The 19,231-nt window shown below is 31.0% G+C and overlaps 1 protein-coding gene across 4 annotated transcripts in view; it reads left to right on the top strand.

Moving 5' to 3' along the window:
* AKAP11 (A-kinase anchoring protein 11) overlaps positions 1-16,845 on the top strand; it is a 92,869-nt gene extending 76,024 nt beyond the window's left edge. For 3 of the 4 annotated variants that reach the window (XM_074191731.1, XM_074191729.1, XM_074191732.1), the window contains exons 10-14: positions 1,484-1,633; positions 5,661-5,744; positions 6,501-6,547; positions 9,817-9,977; positions 13,009-16,845. In XM_074191731.1, coding sequence (XP_074047832.1) covers positions 1,484-1,633; positions 5,661-5,744; positions 6,501-6,547; positions 9,817-9,977; positions 13,009-13,149 — 583 coding nt within the window. In that variant the 3' untranslated portion in view covers positions 13,150-16,845. The remainder of the gene's footprint in view (positions 1-1,483; positions 1,634-5,660; positions 5,745-6,500; positions 6,548-9,816; positions 9,978-13,008) is intronic. The other variant, XM_074191733.1, reaches the window with a different exon arrangement.
* Positions 16,846-19,231: the final 2,386 nt, after the last annotated feature.

The following is a 19,231-nucleotide window of genomic DNA, read 5'->3' as shown; positions in this document are numbered from 1 at the left end:
TATCATAAAATTCTGATTATATACATACATACATATATATATATATATGTATAGTTCTCTATTCATAGTTTTTCACCTCTGTATCCCATACCCATACTGTAGCATGTTCTTTTGTGAGTTTTATTTGAAAGGTAGCTTCCTGTTCTAGTTTTTTAAAATAATAACTAGAATTATTGCATAGCTTATCACAGCTGGGCTTCTGTCTTGTTCTTTCCCTCTTCTGATCTGACAGATGTCTTGAATGTTTTGAGGGAAGGTCAAATTTATGCAAGTCTTCAGTAACATGTTACAAGGCTATGAATGATCAGTTTACAGGCAGAAATATTTTAGTATTGGCAAATGTAAGGTAGTCAATTTAGAGAAAAATCTATATCATATTCTGAAATAATCAGTTATAAGTATTAATAATAACTGCTACTTATATATTTAAGGTTTATAAAAAAAACTTTTAAAATATCTTACTTTTATGCTCACAACAATCCAGAGAGGTCATTGCTATTTATCATCCACCATTTTATAGATGAGAAAACTGAAGTGTCTCGCTCAGATTCACAATCAGTTAAATTTGAATTTAAGTTTCCTAAATCTAGGCCAGTACTACTGCATAGCTCCCTCATTATTGACTGTACTTTGAAACCACTAATCCATTTACCATTTCAGCTAAAATGTCATCAGATTGTGAGATATTTTTAGGAAATGTCTGAGAAACTTAAAACAAAAGTCAGATTCTACTCTTAGACAAAATAAAATTTTAAAGTCAAATAATAATATTTAATAGTTTGTTTTGTGCTTAAAGACAGTAGAATCAGAAAAAAGTCTAAAACAGATAAAATGTTCAAATGGATGAAAGAACTTTAATATAAGAATATATAAATTTTTAATAATAGATTCATTCAAGAAAGACAAATGCTAATAGAGGGAATATAATTAAAGATTTTGAAATCAAAGCGACAAATGTGAGAATAGACTTTGTCATCAAATCTTGGAATCTTTGAATTGAGAAGTAATTCTTAAATCATACTTTGAGGTATTTCTGTATTATTAGTTGTTTTTATATTACTAATAGCTTAAATTTTTATAGAACTCTAAAGAAATATATTTGACATTCCTCATAGCATGCTGAAAGAGTCATACAAATGAATGGTAGCAAAAATATTATTACCCTTATACAATTGTGTAAGTCTTGCTTAACAAAGTACAAAACAAATTTAAGATTATTAGACAGAATGAAAGGGACCTTAGATGTCATCTAATCCAATGGGCTTTGATAAATCATGAATTATAGAGGAAAATATTGATGTAAAGTTGGAGCTGTTTGGAGTATTTAGTGAGCTACTCTCAGAAATGGAATATTCAGTTAGATAACTTGATATTTCTTGCTTTTCCCAAGTCATTTGTGTTTTGCATTTCTATTTATTTCTCATTGAGTTGGTCCAGAAATATAACATAGAATGAATGATACAGTGATTCAATTTCTTTTTAGTTCAATAGGAAAAGAAGGATTTCAGTCAGTTGAGTCTGTTGGAAGTCAGCAGATGAGTCTGAGTATTGGTGATGACAGTAGTTGGTCCAATCTAAGTTTTGAAGATGACCATCAGGATGAGAGCAGCAGTTTTCTTCATCTCAGTGACAGGTAACTGAAATTTTACATAAACGTCCACTTTAGTTTGTTTGATTCTGCATACCTCCTTGTAGATTCATTAAAGGAAAATCTTCCCATTTTAACCTTGTAGATGTAGATGATAAAAAATGTCTACAAATTTTAGATATTGTGTTATTCCCTGCAACAAGTATTGAAAGTAGAAGGAAATGCATTATGTGAAGTAAAGCCTTCACAAAATCACTATAGTAGTAGTAGCAGCAGCAGTAACAGTGAGTAAATCATGTAATTAAATTCAAAACTCTTATTATTCATATTTTTGATATGGGTGAAAAGTACTGGTTTTTGTCAATTAATATTGGCTAAATGTTTAATTTTTCTATAAATCAAAGAAATATGTGAAATATATAATATTTAATAGTATGATGCAGCATTGAAATGTTTCTCATTGCTTTACCAATTTTATAATTGTTAATCAGTTCACTATTTTTATTATATTAAGATAATGCTATAGGAAAAGTTATAAGATTAACATGTAAAGGATTTTATATTGGAGTAACTTTAGAAGACATAAAATTGTAAATAATATTAATTCCAAATACTATAAATCCAACTGTCAACAATTGAGTTAAATTTTTTTATATTTTATATATTTTTATAACCTTTAACTTTGTAAAAAAGTCTTTTCATAGACTTCAAAAATTTAGTAGGGAATATAATGAATAAATGGTCCTGCCTTGGAGTAAAGAAGACCTGAATTCAAGTTCTTCTTCTGACACATATTAGCTGAGTACTTGGGTCAATTCTCAATTCCTTACTTATCTTTTTAAAACTATAATTTGTAGGTGTTGCATTTGTGGAGGGAGTTTCCGAACTGGGATTATTATAAGTCCAGATCAAATAATGTAATCTCCTTTTCATGTATGTATGCCTGCATGTATCCCCTTGTTCATAGGATCACAGATTTCAATCTGGAAGGAAGAAGGCAGGAAGAAAAATTATCCCTGAAACATTTCAGCTGGAAAAAAGAAACTTTGCAATTTCACAGATAATACTATATTCAAATTAGTTTTTTAAAGTACTTTTTAAAAAAGTTCTTTTTATACTGTAATTCAGTTACTAAATAACTTATAATTTAGATTATGCAAGTTACAAAACTATATAATAAAACCAAATGTGATTTTGAACAGTAGAGGGTGCTTTTATCATATATAACTTCCCCATAATAATAGTTTAGAAAATTTTATTAACTATGTTAACAGTTTTATTTCTCCTCAGTCATAAGGGTATCTCTGATAAAAATCTATGCAACGTTGACTATAAAACATACCTTTTGACACTTGCTTTTCCTTAACTTAATAGTAAATAATAGTTATTCATATTTTTATTATGTTCTTATGTTTCTCAGGATCACATATTTCTTCTAGGAGTGTTTTGTTTAAATAATTTCTTACCATTTTGAATTTTTTCAGTATTTTTATTCAAGTTCTATAAATAGTAGTTTGATACTGTATGTTTATAGGTTTTCATTTGCAACATAAAATTTCTGTCTCTTGTTGCTGTTTTATTGTTCTGTGATATTTGTCCTGGGAAACTGCAGGATTCAGTAAACTCTGGGCTCAAACTCTTGCCACTTTACCGCTCTCAGTACACTTTCTTTACTATTTTGTAACTCCACTAAGAAATGTTGTTTTTTTAATTAGATATTGGTCATAAATTTTAAAAAAATTTAGTATGAAGTTTGTATGAGAAAGTATAGTTCTCGTTACTACCTTATCTTCATTGTTCAGATAGTTAGGGGTCTGGGAAGGGGAAAAACTTCTGTTGGAAGAAGACTAAAGACTAGTTAGAAAAATTATAGAATAAAGAATAGATCCAAGAATGAAGGGAGCATGACCAGGGCATCTCATAAAATGATTTCTTGGCCAGACTCTCCAGTCAAAAGAGAGTGCTTCCAGGTGAAGCTTTTTAATAAATGCTTTTCTATTCACTTACTTCCCATTCACAGAGATAAAATATATCTTGGGTGAAGCAGGTACATATTTAAATTTTGATGTTTAAACACTTTGTTCTTAAAAGTCTGCTTAATGGTGAATTTCACCAGCATTTGTTGATAGTGTATGAGTTGATCAAAGTTTACTAACCTATAAAGTCATATCAGAAAATGGATTCATTCTATATTTTTTATATCAGTAAGAGAATATGAAGAGAAATTGCAATTTACAACCTATGCTTTATTTTATGTGACAGCACTTATCATTCATCTTTAGAAAGCACAGCAGCTTGCTTTCAGAAAGCAAGGTACTTTAAATGTGGATTTATAGATATATGAATAATATGCTCAATGAATGCATATTAATGTACCAGTGAAAACTGTGGAAGATTCCCTAGCATACCACAGAGCTCTTAGTATTGGTGGTTCTTCATTTTTACCAGTACCTTGAATGGAGCTGGAAGCTTAACCAGTTTTTGAATTTGAATAATATAGATCTAGGATAGAAATTATTAAATTGAAAAGATTAAAAAAATACCCAGCAGTGACACAAGTACTTAATAGGGGAAACCCAGCTTGAAAAATATCTTGGGAGTTTTGATCAAGTATAAGTTAGTGTCAGCTCCTTATATGGCACAGCTCTAAGAAACCTCTTGAAATTTTGGGCTTGACTTTTGAAAGAATGGATGCAGCATATTCCCATGGTTTTCTGTCTTGAACAACTTCTCTGTTTTACAATAATATTAGCATAGAGTTCTTTATAGTATCAGTTAACAGATTAAAGTTAATAAGATTACTTAAAAATTATAAGAAACCTAGCTTGAAAGGCTTAGAATGCTTACATATTATAGAATGAATTGTGTAGTTTTGTTATTTAACATGTGACATGTTAAACTGTTCATGGTTTTAGAAATAAAGTGCATTTGTAAATATTTTTGTAATTACAAAAAATAACTTCTGCAATCTCATTTATATTGAAAAATGTTTCATAACTGCTAATTGCAAGCTAACAGATTTATTATTATTTTAATTACTCAAATTATAAAATTGCATGTTAAAAGTTTCTGTAAGGAATTGCATCTAATTTTATTTCTAAGTGTAGTTGCTTTGCTTCAGACTTAGAACACAATTATTTTCCTGTTTAGAAATGGCCACTGCTATTCTTTTCTTTTTATTAGGTTGCAGGCATGTAGATGTAACAAATTATCTGTTTCATATTAGAGACTAGCCAACCCAAAAGCTGCAATAATTGTTTATTAGATGTACTCCTTTCATTTGATTTATTTATGTCACACTTCTTATACTCTAGAAATCCTATTGTCACCATCTACTTCTTAATTTACGATTAAAACAGGAATTGAAGTTTGCTTATATAATTACAGTACTTTTGCATAGACAACATTAAAAGACAAACAGCACAATAAATCAAAAGGTAGTCTTATTTTAAACTTTTAGTAAATTATTTCCCTTCTAAATCATCCATCCTCAAATTGAAGATAGTTTGATTAAAATTTTCTCTGAAGTTTATTGGTTAACTGTGGAACCTGTTAGTTTTATTTGCTGTTTTATAATGTGTCATTTGTGTTCACTGGGAAACAGACAAATAAATGGGACCCCCCCCCCCCAAATCAATGTCTGCACATTACTTTCCAGGATAATACCAGTCATTCTTAATTATTTCTCTAATTGGTCTCTAGTCAGTTTTGACAGTGGCAGAAAGTCATTGGAGTTTTGGGGTATGTGGGGGGAAATAAGCTTTTATAGAGTACCTGCTGTGTGAGAGACACTCTCTGCTAAGTGCTTGATAAATATTATCTCCTCATTTTCCAATAGTGGAAACTATGGCAAACAAAGGCTAACTGATTTGTTCAGGATCACACAGTCTATTTCAGGATTTGAACTCAGGTCTTGCTGAATTGAAGCCCAGGGCTCTGTCTACAAGAGCTACCTATTTGCCTCTGCCGCTCTCATTAAATAATGACAGAAACAACTCTGAAGGAAAAGCAAGACCAGTTTAGATCTACTGTTCATTTTCTAGTTCAGCTCTGTTCTCTTCTTCTCTGGCAGTAATGGTAACAGCAGTAGCTGGAGCAGTCTTGCTTTAGAAGGAGATATGTATGAGGAGAATTTATCCTTTCCAACATCAGACAGGTTGGTCTAGTCCAGAAATTTAAACAGATGAGTTTTTCATCACTAATGCATGAAATTATAATTATAAATGAATGTGTTAACAATGCACATGAATATCAACATGCTTTCTCCTAATCTTGGCATGAGTTTGCCTAATGAACTTATATTTTGTGATATATGGCTATGTCAAGTGTGAATGACATCTAATTATAAAGTAAGTTATCTTTTTTGCATGCTCTGCTTGCTATTTTTAATCTCTCAATTATTTCCTAAAGAAGAGCTTGCTTCCTACCGAATTTCTGTTTTCTTTCTTGTTTTAAGTTCATGCAGGTTTTATAAATATAAGAAAAATAAACTTTTCCTTATTCTAATGAGAAATATCAATGTTATTAAGTATGAAATGCCTAAGGAATTTTCATGGCATGATATAAAGCCACTGAGTAAAACTCAAACCTTGCTTTCTAAGAGCTTATATCTAAGACACATTATTGTACATTATTTTTACATTTGAATTTTATTCTAAAATTACTTGAATAATTATCACATTAAGGTAGGATTGCAGGGTCACTAATTACCCATCCTTTGGAACCCATTAGTTGATCAGATTATAACATGAAATGGTGTGAGAAGCAAAGCTTCCTTTTAATCGTTACTTCTTGCTTCTTTTTTAAATAATGTATGCCTTACTTTTCATATTCATAATTGTGTTTTAGAACTGTCTTTGTACATTGTTGGTTAAAGTTTTATTAATATTTACCTTTTTATTTCAAAATGCAGTGATGGAACAGATGATAAAGATGAAGAACATAAGAATGCTATAGAAGGTAATGAATCTTAACTAAAAATATCTGCCACCTCCATTATTCTCACATTTCTTAAAATTTGTGTGTATGTTCATATATTCTTCTGTCTGACAAATGCATCATACAGTAACAAGATTGTTTATTTAGTCATATCATAAATCCTCAAAATAGTTTAGTTTGTTTTGTTTTGTTTTATTTTTAGGTTTTTGCAAGGCAATGGGGTTAAGTGGCTTGCCCAAGGCCACCCAGCTAGGTAATTATTAAGTGTTTGAGGCCAGATTTGAACTCGGGTACTCCTGACTCCAGGGCCGGTGCTCTATCCACTGCACCACCTAGCCACCCCTTCAAAATAGTTTTGATTGAATATTACTTTTGTAATTTAACTTGTCTATATGAAGTAGATTAAATACTGGCTAAAATAATTAAATTCATATTAATATAAGCCCTAAAATAATTAAAATTCATTGATTTTCTTTTAAGTATAATCATAGTTCACTTAATATTTTGTCCAAAATATGAAAATGATCCCCATATTCTAAACATCCACCACAACAGCATGGCATTTTATTACAGTTATGACATAATGTTAGCATGGTTTTAATTCTTAACCAGAAGATAAAAATATAGTAAAGGCTTTTGTTTCCAGTCTAAGAATTTCAGCTTATAAATTATAGCAAAAATACTACACATTATTTTAGGGAGCATTTGAATAATTATTTTGCTAATATATCCCCAGTTGTATGGATACTTGATTCTACTTTTCAGGTAAAAAAAAGTAAATTTTGCAATATATTTTTTCATCTTACAGTTATACAGGAATGACAAACTACTAAAGTGGGATGGTGAAAATCTGTTTGCATGGAGTCTTGTAATTTTAAACAAAAGGAGGGTAGATACCATAGAGAGTCAATGTTGAAAGCATAGCAGGCACCCTCAGACATTAATAGGAATAAAATTCAAGAAAAGGCAGTGGTAAAAACCCATGGCCTCTGGTGTTTATACCCATGCAAAACATGTATGACTTATAACAAAGTCAACTAGCTATCCTAGTAGAAGGAGTCAAATTTTGATCTTAAACAGTATCAGTAAAACAGTATCTAAAAATTCTTGTAACATAAACTTCTAAGAATATGACTCTTGAAAGGTTAGTCCTTGTTGAAAAGGAACAGTATGGGAAGTGGCCATAAGTTGTGGGATTGATGTGGCATTAAGCAAGGATTTACTATTAGTTTAGGATTTATTATTGGTTGGAAATCTGGGGATCCAAAGGGAAGCATAGTGTCAAACATTTTGGTGAAGATCAACAATGGCATAAACAGAATGGTTTATGGGAAGTTCTAGACTCAGGAAAGAGCCCTATTTTCAGAGGAATAACTAGAACTAGACCGGGGTGTGAATTCTGGTTGCAATTCTTAAAACCTGCATGGCCATGCACGCACAACTTCTATAAACTCTTTGAACCTGTTTCTTCACCTGAAATAGATTTTATAGTATTTGCACTACTTGACTGGGAAAGGAAAAGCTATACAAATGTGAGTCCTTTAGTGAGTCCTACTCTATATACTCTAATGTAGAAACCCATATCAATGTATCAGCATTTGTTTAACCTTCTGGAGAATTGGTTATCTTGATTTGTTGATATTTTGGGGTTGAGGATTAACCAGAAAATTATTTTGCTTTAATCAGTCTTGGAAGTATTTATAAAATATATGTATTTCTTGTCTTAGATTATATAATACGGTGAATATAATTGAATTTTCTTTCAGGACCTTTTCTCTGTGGTCATTGTAAATATCAATTTTGATTGTATTATAGTATAGCTAGAGAAATAGTTGGGGAGGAGTTTTTTTTTTCCTTTTAAGCCTAAATTTATTATGTTTATTTTATTATTTATTATTTTATTATTATATATAATGTTTTTTTTTGAAAGTAGCTTGTGCTTGTGTAGTGGGGGAGAGTTGTTTCTTATTTCATATAGTCTAAAAACAGCAGATTTTCAATTAATTGAATATTTTGATTTTATTCTAATTATGGTTTTATTGTGCAATAGTGATTTTTGTACTTCTCCCTGCTTTATAATAACCAGTCTATCAAATCTATAAGATCCTAATTACTTTAGACTCATTGTGCTTTCCAGTTGTATATGGTAGTCTTTGTTTGGTTTTCAGTCTGATTTATGGGAAAAACCCAAGTCTGGGGAACCAATAAACATTAAATTCTAATTCTGGCTCTGTCTACTCATAAAGTTGTTTTTTAAAACTAAATTTATATTATTGTTCCCCTCTCAATCTTAAGCAAGTCAAATTCCACCATTTTTTTTCTTCATTTGTAAGATTAGGACTAGATTATTTCCAAGTTCCTATCTGGCACTAAAATTCTAACTGTGTTAATAGAGCCTGTGCACACGTGTGCATGTATATAACATTATGTATTTTAACATTGTGATAGTTAGAACTGGAAGCAAACTAGCCTATTTATATATATAAAACAACTGTGACCTAGTTATATTAAATGACTTTTTCCAAGGTCACAGAACAAGTTACTGACAGAACTTGGACTTAATTTAAAATCTGTATGTTTTTGATTCTTGCATTTCCAATTAATGGGATACTGCTCTCTGTTGTATTCCAGAATATCAGTTTCATGGGTATTTTCTTCCCCTCAGTAAATAACTAATTTAATTACTAGTTCTGTAAATAATTGCTCTGTGCATTCATTTCAACAGTTTAACATGAAAGTAAAGTTTGTTTTAATATGGTATAAGCCCATTTGAAACGCAGATGTTTTGAATTTACAGAGACTAGTTTCTCATGCACATTTTATATTACCTATATTTATATAAAAGAAATCTGAATATGTGGTTTTTTGAATTCATATATATACACATACATTAATATGTATGTATTTCAAATTAATTTTGTAAGAAATTTATTTTAGGATTTTTGGTGACAATTTTTTCCTTTTATTTGTATGACTTATAGTTTTAATTTTTAGACATTAATTATATTATTCATAGCACTTTAGACAATCTGCTTAAAATTTCAAAAGTATATGTTTAGCTTAAATATATAGCAGAAGAAATGGGTAATAGAGTTAACTTTTCCAACAACTTAAATGTAATTTGTGAGATTTGTCCTTTTGATGGAATGGTTAAAAAATAGATTTCTATTATCTTTATTTTTAGAATAATAAGACATACTGTAAACTCCTTATTAATATTTGGGATAAAATATAGTGATTGAGTTTGATACATATATTTCTTCTCTTGATTGTTTTGTCTTAAATATTAGATTTGGAGAAAGTTGGGAAGAAACTACTAATAATGAATATTGATTTGGCCCCATGTGTTATGGATTCTCAGCTGAGGCTTGCTCTTCAGTGGCTGGCTGCCTCTGAGGCAGAGGTGGAACAACTTTATTTCCATGACTCTTCAAAGAAAGAATTCATGCTGGTGAGTTCTGTTAAAGGACTGCAGACCCTGTCAGTATTACCCATTCACCAGTCCTCTTGGGTAAAGGTGCCCTTGGCTCAATGTCTCCATCAGGTTCACCATGAAATAAGATTCCAGCAGCTTAAGTTAAAGGCAATATTCTGTTTTAGAATTATAGTAAATTTTCTGTTTCAGAACTATAATAATTTATTGTCTTAATTTGATTTTATATTGTTATTCTAAACAAAATCTTCAGGTCTCAGTGAAGAATATAGCAGTTGAGTCAGTGATAAATTAACCTTATAGATATCAGGACTTGGGTCAATCTAATGAGCTTAAATTGGAGCCTTTAGCTTTATAATTTATCTTATTGGTATTGGAATTTTGAATATGATGCTTAGTTCCCTTACTGGGTGTGCTATTTGATAGCTTAATCTTAATGGTCTGGTTTTGTCAAGTTGCTATGGTATTGAGGCATGTTTTGACATTATAGACCTTGGCATTCTAGGTTGTCTATTTCTGTCTTTTTAAAAGTACTTCCATATACATATGTGTGTGTGTGTGTGTGTGTGTGTGTGTGTATGTGTGTATGTGTGTGTGTGTGTGTGTACACACACACACACACACACACACACACAGTTTTTTCACAAATAACTGAAGGCCAATTCTACTACTATTTTGCTTAGTTGAAAAGGAGTTTATTGTTTATTATCACAACTTGATGGTGGTGTGTACATAGGTTTTGAGAATGCTTAACTTTTTAAGAACTAGGACTTTGCCTTCCTTGTGTCTTGTCTGAGATAGGATACATGTGCCACCCAGAGCATTGCTCTAGGTGTAAGTACACACATGCATAAGTATGTCCATGTGGGTGGGCATTGCTCATGTGTGCATGTGTGTGCACACACACGCCTCTTTTTTCTATGCCCCTCTACCCCCACCTGCCAGCAAAATGGTCCAGCTTACTGGCTGTTATATTTTTCCATTACTTTTGATTATGATGAAGTTGGGAAGCTTTATATATCTGCAGTTTGTATTTTTCAGCATGAAAATTTTCCATCCTAACTCTTGAGCTGAACAGACCCTCCAGCTACTTGGAATTCATTAATTCAGCAGTTATCTATTAAGCCCTTACTATGTGCAAAACATATTTCATCTCTACACCCTTAATAGGAATAGTCAAATTTTATTAAATAAACTTGTCCTCTAAAAGGCTAGTCTACATGTTATATGTGTATATAATATATAATATATATATATATATGTATGTATGTTTATATATAAAAATTCAGGATTTGCATAATGAAAAGAATATTGAACATAGTATTGCAACTTTGACTAAGATGATTTGCTCTGCTAATTATATGATCTCATTTTTGTCATCTATTAAAAATGTGAATTATGGTACTTTAACTATTTTATAGTGTTATTGAGTGGTTCAAATGAGAGTCTTTATGGCAGTGCTTTATAATCAAAAGTACCATGTTAGCTAAATAATAAAATATGAGCTCAAGTGTGAGAGGAAATATTTTGATGAATCTGTATTAATAGACCATGTCCTTTAGAGAGAATAAGTATAAAGTTATAGATTCTCATGCAAAAAAAGAACTCTGAAATAAGGGACAGATAGCTTATAAGCTGTTTTAATCACACACCTGCTTTGTTTTAGGCATGCTGTACAAATTTCTAAGATGGTCTAATGGCTAACAGTTGTCTTTCTTGCATTATTGGTTTTTGATATAGCTCCAAGTTAACTGAAAGAAATTGAATATTGAATTAGTAAAAATTCATCAAGACCAGACTTCAAGGACTTAACAGCTTTCACATAATTTGCATGCTAACTTTTGAGAAGGGTGATTTTTATTTGCTTTGACCAGTTGATGTTAATAGTCATTTTCCTCTCATCACCATTTTTAGTATAAGTGAAATTTAAAAAAAACGATTAAAAATGTGTAGCATTCATGCTTGAGCTCTGGTGTGGAATTTCCTTGAAGCATTCAAAGAGGTAGTTGTAGTATTCATGGGTTAATGCATCTAACATAGTATCAGTTTCTTTGCTTTTCAGTTTCTTACATTTCTTCTTGGTTAAAAGTATTTGATATTCTAATAGAATATTAATGTTCAATATCATAGTTGTATTTCATTTTTTTTATTTTTGCATATTTTGATGGCATCAAGGAAGAAAAGTGAGAGGAATCTGGACAAGTCTCTGAACTGACTGCCAGGATCTCCTCCACTATGAAATGGTGATAATAATAGCTCCTACTTTGTACAATTGTGAGAATCAAATGAAGTAAAATATACAATTGCCTGTCTCATAGGAAACTCCTCACCATTGCTTGTTTCCTTTTTTCTGAGGCAGAGAGAATGACTAAATAGTACCAAGAGGTAGCTGGAACCCTGAGAGCTATGACTAACAAAGACTTCTCTGAATCTTGTCTCTTCACATCCTTCTTTTACCAGTTGGTTCAGAAGACTTGTAGTCATGTTTGATAAAATAGAGGGGCAACCTAGAAGCACACTCACTCAGCAGATTTTAATTCCCTCAAATATAAATATGAATGAAGACAACGTGGAATTGGCAGTTTTTTATTATTTTTAAACTTGGATCATATTTTACATAATCATGAACATTTCCTAAGTTGGAAAACCATATTTGAGTTGAACCTCAGGTGTATTGTCTCTTAAAGCCACATTGTATTATAAAAGAAAAGTCCTCATCCCTTTATTAAGATTTGACTTTTTAAAATTTCTTTGCTTAAGGGTTTAACAAAATTCTTTAGGTTGAGAATTTCTTGTCTTATGAAGCCTTTGCACTAGTTCTTGAAGTACCCTGTATTTGTGTCACCAAATAAGTCATAGGGCCTGTTTTTAAAGATTTGCCTCTAGACATCAGCAAGGAAAAGTCTTTAGCTTGAGGGAAGCTTAGTTGATGTCGAGTAATGCATCACATTGAGATTCTTAGCAATAAAAAAATGTTTTAAGAACATCTTATAGCTATTTTTTGATTACCTGATTGTTGGTTAACTCTGTGTTTTCTTTTTTTTTCTAGCTTTCAAAAAGAGTACGTGAGAAAGAATGGAAAGTGGGAGACCTCTTACAGGCTGTTCTTAAATATTATGAAATTATGGAAAAGGCTTCTGATGAAGAGAGATGCACACCTTTGTTTTGTTGGATTTTGGAAAATGCATAAAACAAATGCAGCCACTGTTCATTTTATTCCTCCTTTTGAGTGAAAAGATACATATGCAGATAAAATGTAACTAGCAAACATTAACATTGTTAGCATAGATGAAGGTGAATAAATAACCTTTTTTGAGTTATTTGTGATATATATATATATATATATATACAGTATGATAATCCAGTTCATATCTTTGTAATCTGTATTGGAATATTATCTTCATGTGTTCTATCCATGTGTTTGTCATTTTCAGACTAAGAAATTGGTATATGAAGGAAAGTCTGATGATGAAGCTCTCAGGTGACTTTGTCTTGCAGGATTTTCATTGTGTCCAATAGTGCTGCTAAAAACTGCATTTGTGATTTATTAAACACTTTTATTACTGAGATGGCTGTTAATAGCATTTAGCCAGCTAATAAGATTTATAATACTTTTACCTGCTACAATTTTGCAACATACATGCCCCTTTGGGAAAAAATAGTATTAATGACTAATTTGGCATCAGTTGTCAATAAGATTGTGGTTAGTTTTTTCTTCTGGAAAAATTTGTCATTTGGCCAATCTTTTTAAATCATAGTTTTATTTTTCATAGTTAAAATACTATCAAACTTCCTATTGTAACTGCTTAAAAAAGAACATCATTTATTAAAGAGCAGATGCATTAAAATTTTAAATTGCTACAATTACCAGAAGTGATAGGTTTCATAATCTTTGACCAAGTAAAACAGGTTATTTGCCAATATTGCCAATTTATGTTGGAATGAAAGTGTGTATGTGAGAGAATGTGTTTAAGTAAACATTCCTGTGACTTTGCAAATGATTTTTGCCCAATTTCTAAAATTTCATTTTATTTTACTTGTGTCTTAGGGAGAATTCATTGTAGAAAATTATAAAGGTGCTTTAAAATCTGACATTACAGCAAGAAGAGTTTTGATTTCCCTGTTATTTATATATTAAATTTCTGATTTTAACTTGTGATGTAATCCTGAAAAATAGAGATGAAAGATGATGCTAGAGCAGGCATGTTTTGCATAGAGGAAAAATTTATACAGTTAATTGACAGATTTTACAACAACACTACTGTCTGGTAAGAGGTAAGACCTTCCCAAATTTCAGAAAATGTGTTGGACTTTCAAAAACAATTTTTTTTAAACCTTATATGCTTTCCCCCCCTACAACATAGTATTTCACCAACCTTTTGGATGAAATGTTTCCTAGAATTTGTCTTTGTAAACTTAAAATTGATACATATAAGAGATTAGGAGATCTTCATCACACTACATCATAAGTTTTAAATTCAGTTTCCAATTTAAAGTAGCTGGAAGACCTTCAATGCATCCTTCATTGTGGGTTCTTTTATTGTTTGTTATCTATTTTTTCTGAGCATCAAATATGCACATAATAGAAGGCACAGCTTTTTCTCAGAACATTATCAATGAATAATAGTATTACTGTTACAGTGAAGTTTTTTTTAAGCAAAAGTGCTAAAAAATATTTGAAAACCTGAGATTTTGTGGCAATTTTTTTTTACCATTTCTGTTACATCTTGGAGTTGTTTTTTTTTCTTTTTAATTGGACTGAGAAATGCAGGAAATGTTAGGCAGGATTTTTATTAATTTTTCAGACAATGAGGTAAAGCACCAGTGGGCTGCTATAAAAATTAAGATTATTTTCTCTTATTAACCATAAAATGGGTTAATTGTGTATTGGATTTTAGTTTGTATTTTTCAAATCTAATTTTAAAAAGTCTGTCATTGAATTGAATGTGCATAGTCAATCAGCAGCAAACCAAAATTCTGAATTTGTTTTGTTCTGAAGTGACAATATAACTAATTGCTTTGCAAATCTTTTTTTCAAACAGAGATTTTTGTAGCTGTCTCAGTAATTCTTGTTTTCAGATTAGATTCTTTTATATTTTTGCCTCACTCACAATTCTTTGGAACATTACTGAATTCAGAGAGCCATTTTAGTAATTGTTAATACAGAGTTGTTAATAAATGTGATTACTTAATAGTAAAAAAAATGGAAATTTCATATTCATATCAGGACAGTGACATAAAAGTCATTTGTAAGTAGGCATTACTTAATTTTCTTGGTAGAGAGAAAATAATAGGGTTCAAAGAGTATATTCAATCAATTTCACAATTCAAAATAAATTTTCTTAAAGATACCTCTGTGTGTGTCTGTGTGTGTGTGTGTGTGTGTGTGTGTGTGTGTGTGTGTGTGTGTGATTTTTTTCCAGTTCATTTTGACCACTTAGTTTATGCTTTAACTCTGTTTGGGACAGCTGTTACTGACATTTTTTAACGATAAAAACTATTTGATGTTCTAATTTCATAAAATTTCCAATTTGTGGGAATTTTAATCCTGATGAAATGTAACGACATGTGTAAAGTTGTGAATTGTGTTGATTTTTTTTTGAAATCTGTTCCATCTCAAGCTATTGCTAGAAGTGTAGAAATAAAAATCTGAAGATAAAATGCGATATGCATTCGTACAGCTTTATTTTCAGATTGATTAAAGTATGTACTAAGATTTGATTCTTTTAGATGGTCAGTCATAAAAAGAAGTTTGTCATGTTTTTGATATGTGTTTAAAATTAGTACCTGATTTATTTTAAGATTTTTTTTTTTTTTGTTTTACACAAATGATACCTTCACAAACCAGAGGGAATCTCAAAGTTCAATAAGGAGTAGGGAAAAGTTTGAAATCCCTTTGACAAGAAAAGTCTTATGGATTTATGGTTAGTGTCTTCATTTTAAAAATTTTAAATAAATTTAAATAAATTATCTGTAAAGCTTTATTTTAGCCTAAAGAATGGATATTATTTTGCTGCTGAGAAAGGTTTAAATTGCTTACTAAATGTGCCATTTGTCTACATAAAAATGACTTAGTTTACTCATGTGGCCTTGAAGCACTTGGATTAAACTTTTCATTTGGGGAAAAAAGTACTATCTCATCAATGTATATTTAGGGTGCAGGTTCAAGCAAAAATAATTCTTCAAGATCTGATATTGTCAGTAATTCAAGCTCAGAATTTGCAGTTTTCTAAGGTGACTTTCCATCTCTTTGTGGAGGGGACAGGAGGAGAGAAAAGGGAAAGGCACGGTGCAAATAAGGAGGTGTTTGTTCATCCTTTGGGTGTAGAAGAATACCCAAAATTACAAATCCTGTCACCAACACAAGAAGTTTATAGAAATTAGTAGCTATTGATGAAAATTAGTACTGAAAGGTTAAAAAAAATTTCTGGTTTCTTTCTTTGCTGTTTTTTTCTTTTGGGTGGAAAATGACAACTTACAAATGTCAGCAAGGACCTTTTTCAGGCATTTACTGTATTTTTGTTTTGAAAAGACAGATGCAGTATTAGCTACTCATTATGTTTTGTAACATTTGTGTACATTCCTTTTGTATAGGCGAAATTATAGTTATACAAGTTCATTGTTAGATTTGAATAGTATTTAATATTAATTGGATTTGCTGTTTTTGTTAATTGTGCAGTAGTACAGTAATTCACAACCTTAGTTTAATGAGTTAGATGTATACCGAAGTAAAACTCTCTATGTAACTCAGTCTTGTATTTTGTAACAGTGGCACTTTTTGCTATTCAGTAACTTCATGTTATGTTTAATTACCAAATGATGAATTCCAGTTGCACACAATTGTCTTTGTTTTCGCAGTGGCTTAAAATAAACATTTCAAAAAATACTTTCCTAATTATTTATAATTTTTATTTTATGGGACAAAATTTTTGAAAGTCTTTAATCTCCCAGCTTCTCCAGTAACTTTCAAGATTATACTGGGCTTTGTTTTGGTTATTCACTGACTGATAAATTTTTCTGTTACTTAGAAACTAGTAATATTTGAATACTGTCTTTAAAAAAAATGAGAAAGGAGGGGTGGCTAGCTGGTGCAATGGATAGAGCACCAGCCCTGGATTCAGGAGGACCTAAGTTCAAATTCGACCTCAGATACTTAATAATTACCTAACTCTGTGATCTTGGATAAGTCACTTAACCCCATTACCATATTAACCCCCCCCCCCAAAAAAACCCTCAAATAAATGTGAAAGGGACAAGTAACTTGTGGTCATCTAAGTCAGACTTATCTTGTGTGGCCTGCCACATAATCCCTATAAAACTCCCTTGCATATCCCACACCAGATTAAAATGTAATTGGGAAATATTTAATAATTTAGATTTTTTGAAAATAAATACATCCTCCATTTCTATTACACTTTGATACCACTGATCTAAGTATCACATTTCTGAAGATCTAAGAGAATTAGAAGAAATTTAGGCTGGGGGGAAAACCCTGGGTTTTATTTATTTCTTATAGGGACTATTGTAATATAATCTTTTAATTCAGTTATGCCATGTTAACATTCTATTTGAACATGATGTAGTGAACATTTCTTTCAAACATTTGTTGAATGGAAGGCAACTAAATTACTTGCTCATTTTTAACTCCCACTGAATATGTACTCTGTGCTATCATGTTAACAACTATACTTATTTTAGTTCATTTGAATCCTTTTTTCTTGTTTTTAAGGATATATTCCCAATAGTAGCATCCATAGGTCAGAAGGTATGAATAGTTTAGTAACATTTGGATATATTTTTAAGTCATCTTCCACAATTACTGACTCAATTCAAAGCCTCAAGAAAAGTGCATTACAGTGTCTCTTCTCCAACAATCCCTCTCCTGTCATTTTCCATTTTCCTCTGTTATTTTAATTTGAATTTTTCTTATTATTGGTGGTTTTGAAGCATTCTTTCATATGGTTGTTGAAAATATTTTGAAAACCGTTTTTGAGAAATGACTTATATATATCAAGTCAATTATATATCTTGGTATTTACTATAAAGATCACATCCCAATTAACTGCAATCTGCTGGCAAGTTTAGACAATTTGGGGAGCAGTTTTAACTTCTTCCAAACTTACATAAATTGTTGTGACTTTCACAACCCCCTACCAAACCTAAAGGGATGAATCCCAAATCACATTGCCTGAGAAAGCAATCTGACAAAAGGAACATCTGGCAGAATGTTTTATAATAATGGTGTGTTTTTCTTAAGACACAAAGACAGAAACTTGATTAATCATAGTTGCAAGAAATACTTTAAAACAAAAAATGGAAGGTAGGATTTTTAAGATAAAGAATCGGGGATAGTATGTGACCCAATTGCTCTGTTAAGATTTATTTTTTCTTTTAACTCATACTATTTATTGAACAGTAGGTAGCTCATTTTCTTTTATCAGAAATGCTTTGTGGCAGGAAATAGACCTACAGGAATGTAGAATGACTGAAGTGATGTAGTGGGGAAAGAGATAAAAACTAGTTCTAGGCAGGGAAAATTAAAGGAAAAGCTAAAAAAAAACCAGTTTGAAAATTGAAACAAATTAGAGAAAGGATGTAGATTTGAAGGAGTTCTATTCAGGCCTCATCTGCATTGCTTAAGTCTATTGTAAGTTCCAATGTTAGGCATTCCCCTCATCCTCCTTCCCTGTCTTTACCTTCAGATTTGGTTCTGCCTCTGGGTCATTTTCTTGATCTTTTTTTGTGTTTGATTAGGTTGAGTTTGGACAGAGACTTCTAGCTTATCAGTATTCCTATAATGACTACAAGTCCATGTGTGGATTTCCAAGATGTTCCTTCCTAGTGATTATCTCTAAATATTGAGATGTAGGTCTAGTCCTGGAGGAACTGTTACCTCTAATCCCTAATCAGGTCTATTAGGTACTTAACCCTTACTTCCCACCTCTAAAATGTACTAGTTTACCCTTAACTTATCTACAGAGATATTGTTGACCTTTTGCTCATTTATACATTTCTTCTGTTTGGTACTGTTGTTTTTGGCCTAGTATAACATGCCTACATGGTGGTAACCTTTTATACAGTAGTTCATGAACTTGCCTTTCTAGAATGTTCATCTACTATAGTTCCATGATCAATTAGATGTTTAGTCGGGTTTTTTTGATGGTTCAGTTGTTTGTTTTTATGGCCAATGTTAGAGCTGCTATATACCTATTTAGAGTCTGAGTAATTTAGTTTTATTTAAAAAGTTAACTAATAGCTCAGTAAATACTTCC

This window comes from Macrotis lagotis, chromosome 6, assembly GCF_037893015.1.
Source record: "Macrotis lagotis isolate mMagLag1 chromosome 6, bilby.v1.9.chrom.fasta, whole genome shotgun sequence".
In the NCBI taxonomy this organism is placed as follows: Eukaryota; Metazoa; Chordata; class Mammalia; order Peramelemorphia; family Peramelidae; genus Macrotis; species Macrotis lagotis.
Note: the sequence above shows the minus strand (reverse complement) of the source record. Positions and strands in the feature narration are given on the sequence as shown.